Source organism: Dunckerocampus dactyliophorus, chromosome 14 (genome assembly GCF_027744805.1).
Source record: "Dunckerocampus dactyliophorus isolate RoL2022-P2 chromosome 14, RoL_Ddac_1.1, whole genome shotgun sequence".
NCBI classification, from domain to species: domain Eukaryota; kingdom Metazoa; phylum Chordata; class Actinopteri; order Syngnathiformes; family Syngnathidae; genus Dunckerocampus; species Dunckerocampus dactyliophorus.
Genome location: NC_072832.1, coordinates 8,680,777 through 8,692,098, shown reverse-complemented (window position 1 = coordinate 8,692,098; position 11,322 = coordinate 8,680,777). Strand labels below are relative to the sequence as shown.

Sequence of the window (11,322 nt, the reverse complement as noted above, 5' to 3'; positions counted from 1 at the left end):
GGATTTTGTGCACTTTATGTGGTTTGCTCCAATCCCGCTCTCCTCTTGGAAATTTCTGCAGCCTCATTTTTTTTTGGTGCTCGCACCTCACAAAAGGCATGGCGTGTGCTCTCATGGCGTCCCACATGTGCTTTAAAACTAATTGAAAGGCTCCCGCAGCACGTCATTTATCTCAGCCCCGACAAATAAATCGCGGGACCCCTTGCTGTGAACAAAATCAAAATCTTGGCCTTGCGAGTGTTCGAGAAGCGCAAACCCTTGTAAAGTGGAGCCCTTAACACACCCCCGACGTGCAATTAACCCCGCCGTGCAAAACCCAAAAGCGGCCTTACTATTTTTTAATATATGAGAAGGAATAATAATAAAAAAAAAAGTTCAGTGCAGGGCGTGTGTGTGCGTTTTGGGAATAACACGCGCGCGCACACACACACGGGCATACATATCATCCGGGTGAGAGACAAAAATAATCCGATTAGGAACAATTAGGCGTGAGATTGTGCGACACCATCTGATAGACTTAACACTTACACACTTATACAGACATCTGGACACTCCCAGAGAGGTGTGTGTGTGTGTGTGACAGTGTGTGTGTTAGAGAGAGCGAGAGAGAGAGAGTTGTGGGGGGAGACAAGACAAGCAAGGTGGACCCTCCCCGTCACTTCTCTATAGAGCAGCAAACACTAGAGCAGTTAGAGGATGCTCCTGCAAAACAAACTCAACTTTGACTTGTAACCGTGTGCGTGCGTGTGTGCGAAAGAGTGATTTTTCTTTTCTTTTTTTTTTTTTTTGAAGCTGCAGGATGTTCTACTTCCACTGCCCTCCCCAGCTGGATGCAGAGTGTTGTCGCTCCAACACATGTAAGTGTCAGCTCTTATTCATGTTACATTCATGTTCTATAGTGATAGATGCATGTGACACTTTCTGGTAGGGGTTTCGTATTTCTTTAATGGAAAAACAACAAAATTGAAGAGGAAATCCCACTTTTTTTGTTTTAAAGTGTCAGTGCTTTGGCCCCCTGAGGGCGGCGTTCATAAAGGGGCTTTTCTGTCCCTGGAAAGGAACAGATGTTGAGTGCCATAAGTCCTTCATGGCTCCCCTCAGACTGCCGACATCAATGTTTTATCATGCAACTACAACGGGGAAAAGTCAATACATTACATTCTCTTATGCTGTTCACTTTGGTGGATGTATTCTTTTTAATGGGCTGGCAAAATAACCTTTTTTTTTTAAAACAGCCATGTTTGCATGTTTTATATATTCTAGATATTTTACAAAATTCTTCAAAATGTACATTTTCAGCGATTAAATGTTGTGAAATTAATTTGTAGTGAATTCGAGCACTTTTGCCAACCACGCCCCAGCTGATTTCGACGATGGCTTCCTGCGGAGGAAACAGCGCAGGAACAGGACCACGTTCACTTTGCAACAGGTAAAAGATTATTTTTACATGCCAGAAACACTACAACAACAAAAAAAATCAGGGAAAACCTGTTGGTACTATAAAGCCTTCTTATATGTATGTCAGATGAAGGCCTCTACAAGATTCCATTAAATGTAAAGACATTTTTAAAAAAGAAAAGAATAATGCATGATTACTTTACAACATCACTTTTTTGTCGATGGTGCAAGGCTGTGTTTTCATTTACAGGTATATACTTGGAAAAAAATATTTAAATGGACAAAAAAAAGCACACTACTTGGTACTCTTAGCAAGCCTAAATATCTCAAATGAAGGCCAAAAGTGCTTATTTTGGACTAAAATATATTTTTTATGACCAGACACTTATCTCAATTCATATTTACACTGAAATGTGATCTATATGACGACAAATAAGCACAATGATGTGACAACAGAACACTTTTGATTTGTTCTGGTGGAGCGTTATTCTGCATGATCAATGACGTCTAGTGTGTGTGCGTAGCTGGAAGCCTTGGAGGCGGTCTTCGCACAGACCCACTACCCGGACGTGTTCACGCGTGAGGAGCTGGCCATGAAGATCAACTTGACAGAGGCCAGAGTGCAGGTGGGCCTCACTAATAATAGCAATTATTATTATTATTATTATTACATTATGAAAATACTACACTAAAATAAAGACTGTTATTTGAATCATGTCAACTCAATGATTAGATTAGATTAATTCATTGCTTATGCATAATTAAACAGCAATAATGTCCCTTTGTCACTTGTCAGTGTGTGTGTGTGTGTGTGTGTGTGTGTGTGTGTGTGTCCATTTTTCGGCACACTCTTGTGCACACAGCAAATCTGTGAACTGAGACGTCATTTCCTGCTTTTGGGTGCACACAGATAGATCTAATTGTGTCCAATGTAATAGTTAGCCTTTTGTTCCCTGGGGTCATCTTTACTCTCATAATGGAATCCAGCATTGTAAATTAGGGAGTGTCAACAAATTATTATTCTCCCTAATCCGATTATCGCATTGCTATTATTCAATGTGAACGTGCAGCGTGCAGGGATATTAAACTTACATTATTATTAGAAAATAAATGTCATTTCTGTTGTAGTGTTGTCCCCCCCCCACCCCTTCCTGCATCCCCTCCCTCCATTTTTTTTGTAAAGTGTCAATGGGCCTCCCCCGCATTAAGAGCATGCTGCAAATGGAGATTAATGGAGCAATTATAGCCCATTCAGAGAGGGGTTAGTGTGGGGGGGCTTGACTTGTAGCAGGAAGGTGCAAGGGTGAGATAAGTCCATTGGCTGCATTGTTGTCCTGCCACCGCCATGTTGTCCTCTCCGCGTGTTTTGTTTGGGCTTGTTGACATCATTTGTAGTGCGGCTACAATGGGAGAGGTACCCATTATGATTAATGCCCGCTAGAAGCCGCTCCTAATCGAATGTGATGTTGTCAAACAATCGCTAAATAGGGAAATAAACGACTTCATCGCTCCCTCTCCCGGGCTGCACAACTGTCAGTGGGAAGTCATTAAAATATGATAATGAAAAATGGCTCCATTAAATGTTCTTATAGGCACTGACCTTCATTCGATTAACATAGGATTACTTGTTCTTGGTGCCCGGTGGTGCAACTTTTGGACTATTGCTACATTACGCGCACGTGACAAACCAGCGTGTTCAGCCTTGGAACGTGTAGTGGGGGTGGGGGTGGGTTATTGGGTCGCCAACAGTAGTATTAATGTAGTCATATAGCGTGGCAAATTTGTGTTCTTTATCACTGATTTGCGCACAGTATACAGTCCATGTTCATACGATGGTCACAGCAATCCTTCCGTTGTTCATGTCCGACACGCTTAACTTGCACAATTCCACATCCGAACAGGAGTAGGAAGAAGCAGAGCTTGTTAAATCCTACCCCTTCTCCGAGTCAAGGCAATTCCTGATCGAACCCAGGAACAATTCCTGATAGAACAAAAGTATTGGGCCACAACAACTTTTCATAGTCAACATAGTCAATAGTGGTTATTGGTGGCTTCCATCCTTTTTACCGTAATTGTGTGGATTATTTTAGATATTTAATTAACAATTCTCCTTAACTCACCAGTGTGGTCATTTGTAATCAGGTAATCGGCCTACAAATTACCACCAAGGTCCCTAATTAGTGTCGGGTCAAACAACTCTGGCATTAACAGCCGTGGCTGTAGGCAACCTCCTAATGTTTTTGTTGTTGTTGTTTTTAATGACGAACACCACGAGACTGCACTAGCTGCATTTGAAGTATCATGATCGATCAGCATCCAGCAGCTTTATCTACCTCTGCATGCGCTTTAAAATGTCGCTTGCGCTCAGTCAGCTGTCGGCGTGAAACGCACGTGTTACACTTGCGCCGTTGCTTACAATGAACTCACCAGCGGTATTGATGCTGGCTGAGCGGTTTGCTCCATTCCGATGCTCCAACATTGGTTCTGTTGCTGCTGTCCTGTGAGATATACTCGTAGGTAAATGACCATGTGGTCAAAGAGAGCCATGATCTCCTTTTGCTTTTAGTGAGGTATATTCCTGCAACTTCACATATTTGTAAAAAGTTGTTTTGTTTTGTTTTTTGTTTAATTACCTATTATTTATCATTATCTTTGGAATGATTTAGTGGTCTATTCATGCTTGTTACACAAACGTAACTGTCAAAAATTGAAAGGATCTCTTGCCATGTTGTCACGTTGTTTGTTGTGTTCTTTGTCATGAACGCATGTGGAGTGTGTGTGGACATTATGGCAGTGCATGATATTTATATGTATTTGTGTTACCGGGTAGTTGGGTCGCAGGGAGGAAGTATTAGTACGACATAAAATGCGTGTTTTCCCACATTATGTGTTCTTACGGATGTTATTTGGGCTTCGTCACTCCGAGCTTGTGCAGAGAAATATGTCTTTTTGCCTTCATTTTGCTTTATCTGTCTGTATTTTTAAAACTCAATCAGTAGTAATAATAATGATGATAACAACAGGAAGAATTCTGAGGTGTATCCATGCCTGCAACACCAGTGTGAGACGTACAAAAAGTGAACTGTTTTTGTGGTTTCATTCTCATAAAAAGCTGTTCGTGTGCTTCTCTGTGTTTTGCGTGCCGCTGCAGGTGTGGTTTCAGAACCGCAGGGCCAAGTGGAGGAAGACGGAGCGAGGTGGCGCAGACTCTGAAGGAGGTAAGGAGCAGATAACCGAGGGCGCTCCTCCGACCCGCGGCATCAACCCTCAGTCGCCCTCCGAGCAGAGCAGAAAACAGAAAGAACCGCTGGAGATGCAGCAGAGGTGAGGTGCAGACGCTGCTGTGAAGACGCGATGAGCCCTTCACTGAATTTGACATTAACATACTTGCATTAGTAGTATTTAAAATATATAGATTAACAATCAAAAGTTTTCGGACACCTTGTCATTTGATAGCATGGAAAAGTGTGTCTAAACTTTTGATTGTTACTGCACACCACTACATTATGACCTATACAGTAGTTTTCTACTACAAAAAGGATTCTATATTTGAAAGTCTAAATATGAAATAGTGTGTATGATATTTCTGAAGACATTTTACTCTGAAAAGTTGTGCTGCAAGACACACGTGCAGCGTTTGCAGTGCTGTAGAACTGCAATCCATCACGCTATTGTGGCAACTATGTGAATAAACACAAACACCTCTTTGTATCAGGATCAATCAATCAAAATTGGGCGTTGCAACGGATAGATCCCATTAGTTAGTGCATGTATGCCTAATAAAGTGCTTAGATGACCGTTATTTAACCAGAAAGAGCAACAAAAAGTCAGACGCTGTGAAAATGTATGATAGAAAATACGTCAACATCGCAAAAGCTATGGAGGTCGGATCGGATAAACTTTCTTCTAAGTTGTTTAAAACCTTCCTTTGAGCGCGAAAGGAGAACGTTTGAGATATGTTTGCATTTGTGTCCAAGCAAAAGGGGCAGCATTTGAATGGATATTCACTCAAATTACCAACAGACTGAAAAAATGTAACTGCCATCACTCAACCTGACATTGACGCCGGGTGCTCAGGATGCATCACGCGATGCATGAAAGTATATCATTTCTTATCTGTGGGCTTTGTTTTGGTCAGCATGAACAGGCCCGTGGGTCCTGGCGGTCCCTTCTTCCCATCATGTCTGCCGGGGACCCTCCTCAACTCTGCCACCTACGCCCAGGCCCTCTCTCAGGTCGCCACATTGAAAGGTGATCCTCCTGAAGGACGATACAAATTCAACTTTGCATCATTCGAAATGACTAAACGTGTGATTTTACCACCAGGTAATGCTTTGTGTTCCTGCTGCGTTTCGGACCCCATGGGCTTATCCTTCCTGCCGCCCTACGGTTGCCAGGGCAACCGCACAGCCAGCGTGGCCGCCCTGCGCATGAAGGCCCGCGAGCACTCGGAGGCGGTGCTGCAGTCGGCCAACCTGCTCGGCGCCGGGCCCGGGGTTGGCGGCGTCGGGGTCCTGTCCGGGGTGACGGGCATGACGGGAGCCGGCATGGTGAGGCCCTCGGCGACCGCTCCGGCTCAGGTGGAAGTGAGCGGAACAGCCGGAAGAGGAAGCGACAGCTCCAGTCCTAACACGGCCTCCAAGGTGTCTGACAAGCACCCTCATTGCGCCGATAAGGACGTACTGGAGAAGAAGTGAGGACTCTCAAGGGTCCGAGACTGTCTGCTGGTCCTCTAGGCACAACTACGGAGCTATTTCAATTATTATTATGATTTGTGAACATTTGGGGACTTGTTTTCCTCATGAAAGCACAAGTTTGGATCGGTTTTTCTGCACTCCTTCATGGACTAGTACGGTAAAGGACAAAATGATTCCGAAACAGGGCAAATTTTGAGTTAAAGCTTTGGTGAACGGGTGTTGTTTCGCTGAGAATGACACAAGAAAGTAGCAAAAGACTGCGCAATGTTGTGTTGCATCCACTATTTTCATTGTTTTTGTCCAAAATGATTCATACCCTTTTTCAATGCATGCACCGGATCCAATCGTCTCAGTCCCCTGACGGCCGTATTAAATTTATGCGGGAACGATTATACAAATGTTTATTATTATACTGTTATGAGCAAAGGTTTTTGGCCTATTTTTTAACTGTTCCCATGAGGTTTTTAAAATTGCTCGGCAGGCCAGATCAAATGCTCTCGTGGGCCATGTATGGTGAAAAAAAAGCATGTTGTTTTTTATTATTTGCTCAAACGCAGGGGGGGTTTCAGAGTGTGAGACTTCAGGGGAGGCGTCGCAGCTTTACAAAAATAAAGAAAAACATCTTTTTTAAATCTGCGAAGCTAACTTCGGATATGTTTAAAGGCAAAATGAGTTCCTACAGTGAGGGTTTGGGGTGAGAAGAAAGCTCCACAAAATATACCCTAGAAAAATTGTTTTGGGGGGAGTAAAATGTATTACAATCCCCACAGAAGACCCCGGACATAACGCAACTTCTCACAGTCTTTTGCCACTTTTGTGTATTATTTCCAGTTAAAATAAGACTCATTCAACAAATAAAAATGCACTTGGACTGGGAATTTGGCCAGAGTATAAATCACTCTGCCTTAAATGTAAACTTCCACTAATAGCCAACGGATAATGTGAATTTATGTCACTTGTTTTCCCTCCGGCGGGCCGACGCTGAACCTATTGTGAATGTTGATGCATGTAACTAATGGCAGGGCTTTGCCGCATTCATGTCTTTCCACACGTCAATCTCTCCATTCTTGTTGATCTTGAAGTGAAAGTGCACTTTAATATAATATCAAATCAGCCATTTCCAGTGTAAATACGTCCATGTGGCAGTTACAGCAGCCCCCCCACCCCCGCCCTTCTCCACTCTTCTGTTAGCACGATGTCTGTATTACCGACAGACAGCGAACACACCGCTGCTCCTGTTGTGACATGTTCTTTAAAACAATTAAAGATGTAGTCGCTCATGTTCCTCTCACTGCAGCCATCTGTTCTTATCCATTATTCAGCAGCTCCTCTTTAAAGCCAAGGAGAGCAGACTTTGGAGTGATGTTTATTATTTACTTTTTAGGAATCTTCTCCTGGTGTCTTAATAAAGCCCATTAAATGTGATCTAGTCTATTTATTCTCACTGTTCTTGTTGGTTGATACGCATATCAGCTGACAACATCCTGGAGGATTTTCAGGAAATGACTTTTGATAAGTCAATAACACAATTAAGTAAACTGCACACACATTATCGTGAATAATTGATGGGAAATTATGTATTACCGTGAAGTGGAGCTTCAATAATTGATGAAGTGACACCCTGCTGAGAAGAGGAGAAGGGAGATCTAAAGTCACACTGCACACAACACACCGTCAAATGTGCGTCTCGTCAGTAAATATGCTTATAAAGTGAAAGTCCGGAATTGATCTTATTTTTGTGAATGTTTTACATCATTATTGGAAATGGATATTTTATTTTACACCAAAAACATCGTCAGAATGTGAACCACTCTAAGAGTCTCTCCCTTCATTATTCTGAATATGTGTTTTATTTTACAGCAAACAGTTTCAAGCATTTTAAGCTTTTAAAAAAAAAGTAGTCAGTATTTTTGTCATTATTCTGAATTATGTATTAAATTTTATTTCACACCAAAAACATGATCATTTTGGTTGCATGTGCTAATATAGTACAACATTTTAAGAGTCTCCAAACGTACGAAAATATAAAAAAATATACAACATTTTCTGCATAGATTTTTTTTTTATATAAAGTGACCATTTCAAAATTATTTTTCCTTTTGAAAAATTATTCTATATGATGTTGTATCGTTTATAAAATATTTGTTTTTTTTTTCTTAAAATCATTATTTTAAAAATATATTCTATTTCATTTTCCACCAAAAATAATGTCATTTTAGTTTACTAACTAATATATTGATCAATTTGAAAAGGCTTTAATGGTCGTAACTTAAAAAAAACACAACTACTGTAATCTGTGCATATTTTTTTTTACCATTATTCAGAATATGTATATTTGTGTAGATCTCTCTCATTCTTAAACAAACATTACAATTATTCTGAATATATAGACATATATTCCAACAAAACTGTTTTTTTTCAGTGTTGTTTTCCACACTGTGATTGTTTTATCTTTAAAAAAAATATACAAAACATTCAGCATTTTTTTAATCAATATTTTGAATATATATTTTGTTTTCCACCAAAAATATCACAATTTGGGTTTAATATACTAATAACGTGAGCCATTTTAGTAGTCTCGAATTGATTTAGATACACACACACACACACATGAATGTATGTATGTATATATAGTCTTGTATATCATTACTTTCTATATATACTGTATGTATTTTTATGTTTACACCAAAAAGGCTGTGACATCAACCTTGTGACCTGGCAACTAATATCTTCCCACAATTCCACTTCCTTTCCCTAAAAATGCACCCCAACAGATGCCACAGTCCATCCCATTCTTACAAAAGAGGTAGAAAAACGCATTCAGCCTCCCCCAAAAATTGAATACAGCTGCTGTGGAATTGAATCATTATCGCCAAAACAAAGCCTGCTGAAGTTCTAATGACTCCGATCATCATTAAGTTCTGCTCATAAATCGGGGCTTTAATATTTCATAAACAAGTCAAGTTGGTGTTGACATTCAGCTGCAGCATGTGGCATCATTGATAATTGTAAAAAGTCCTGAGGCGCTCTTGTGTTGCATTGTTATATCAAATTAGCTGGAGAGGAGCCAGAGAAGCAGACAAACGTGGTGAGAATGTGGGTGACAAGCAGCTTGACTCCACTCTTACATTGCAGTTAATGGCCTTCTTTTGTTGCAGTAATGAAATATTTGTGCACAGATTCGGTCAAATGCAATCACGCCAGGGTAGACTTTTTGCTTGCACAACACCTGAACTTAGCACGAGTTGAGAAACCAGCTCCTGAAGCTGCCCTCTACACTACGATGTCTCCTTTTAATTCCCGCGGCAGACCTGATCAATAAGCCAATCAATTAGGATCAATTAAGCTCTTCTCTGAATGGAGATATTACTAACGAAGCATATCTTAATGCAGCAGCCAGTAATGTGCAGGTGGGCTGTGTGCCACGTAACCACCACAACATGGCTCCTCCTTCCTGACTCAGCACGCTGGAGGCCTGCTGTCAACACTTGGGATCAATGCTCCAAGTCCAGCTGGGCACAACAGTGCACAAAAACTAAACGTGCAGTTAGAAGAGGACCAAGACAGAGTCGAGGGGCTTACATTTGGTATTTCCACCAGAGGGCGCTAGTGAGCAGGAATCTTCACCACTGACCATACAGAAACTCTTATGTCACATAAAAGCAATTTTTTTTTATTATTCTGTAACACAAACTAGAATTAATTCAAATATTTTTTGGTTTATTTTAATAGTATTTTATATTTAAATGGTGAAAACTAATCATTTTAATCATACATTTCACTCTAAAAAAAAAGTAGAGCTTTTTATAACTTTTTGTACGTACAGTTTTTGTCACGATAATTTTTTATTTTATTTTTTTTTCTATTTTATTTCTCACATACTGAGAGTTAAAGAAATTAAAAATGACTCGCTCTTTTGTAAGATGTTTTCGTTTTTTGCTTTCCACTCCATAAAGATTTAAAAAATAGAAACAAATAGTCCTGTTTTCATTGTTCTTTGTTTTGTTTTTTAGGGGGGCTTTTTTAATTTTTTCAAATATAATTACAAATATAATCGCAAAGCCTAATATTAATAATCATTTATGTGGTGGTACATTGGCAAATACACTAGAAATCTGAAACAGGGGTATAATAGAAGCTCATTTCCTTCCCTCAAGTTAGAATTTACACTCCTCATATTGCCGTCCCTGGGACTTAAACCACATACAAATGATATATTACCATAAAACATCAATATGTTAACAACGTCTCATAATTAGGGATGCTCCAACTAGGGTTTTATACTGCCGATTCGGCTCATACATGAGTGAGATCGGCAGATACCGATACTGATCACATGGATTAACTGTGCATTTTACAATGTATTTATGATGACTGCTATTGCTAAGGGGCACTGGTAGAAAATCCCACAGGTCACTGGCAAATGGGTACATATTAAAAAATAAATGTTTGGGCGGATTGTCTTTTTTTTTTTTTACTTTACTTGTGTGAAACAATTTTTGTACTATTTGTCACAAACCTGAATTTAATTTGACGCATGTTTTGGAGTAATATGAATACATGGAAAACAAAATTTTATTTTATTTTTTTTTTAGCTCAAGAGAACAAAATTAACAGAAAAAAATGTATTAATCCTTTATTAAATAGATATCTTAACTTCAACTTAACAGACTTAAGACATTTTGCAGGGGGTTGCAGGGGTCTCCAACTTGCATCACTATTACAACTGTCAACTATTTGAGTTTTATTCATGACTGGCAACATTTTTATTTACCCAGCAGATCTCCACTCCGTGTGGCCGTCGTCTTTGTGCTATTTTGTGCTCATTTGTCATGATAAAAAAATGCATAAAGTCTGAATTCAACAGTTAATACTAAGAGTTGAAGCACCTGACTCTTTGTGAGATACTCAGAATCATCTGGCGAGCTCGGAGACCCCCGTCATTGTACAACCGTCATGAGGCTGGACAGACTACATGTTTATGTTCATTAAACAACCACACTATTTACGACAACAACAGAGTAAAGTTGTTCAGTGACGCTTGAAAAAGTTAGTACGTACCCCCCAAGAACGTGAAGTCCACTTGTGGCTTCCCCGTGGGACAAAAACGAACTAACCGCATTGTTTGTTTTAAAAACAAAAAGTCACTGTGGTAAAAAGTCACATTTGGTGTCTGAAAACCAGAAGCTGGGCGGATAGCGCTAGCTAACTCGCCGCCGCCAGCGCA

General features: G+C 40.2%; 1 protein-coding gene and 1 long non-coding RNA gene across 2 annotated transcripts in view; one reads left to right on the top strand and one right to left on the bottom strand.

Moving 5' to 3' along the window:
• Window positions 1-656: 656 nt before the first annotated feature.
• On the top strand, window positions 657-7,450 carry drgx (dorsal root ganglia homeobox). Its single transcript, XM_054799050.1, has 6 exons — window positions 657-857; window positions 1,329-1,429; window positions 1,923-2,024; window positions 4,550-4,722; window positions 5,537-5,649; window positions 5,725-7,450. The coding sequence occupies exons 1-6, from the start codon at window positions 800-802 to the stop codon at window positions 6,093-6,095; spliced, it is 918 nt and encodes a 305-aa protein (XP_054655025.1). The 5' UTR covers window positions 657-799; the 3' UTR covers window positions 6,096-7,450.
• Window positions 5,454-11,322, bottom strand: part of LOC129194119 (uncharacterized) — a 29,855-nt gene continuing 23,986 nt past the window's right edge. Inside the window, exon 4 of the long non-coding RNA XR_008573688.1 lies at window positions 5,454-5,658. This is a non-coding gene — a long non-coding RNA (uncharacterized LOC129194119). The remainder of the gene's footprint in view (window positions 5,659-11,322) is intronic.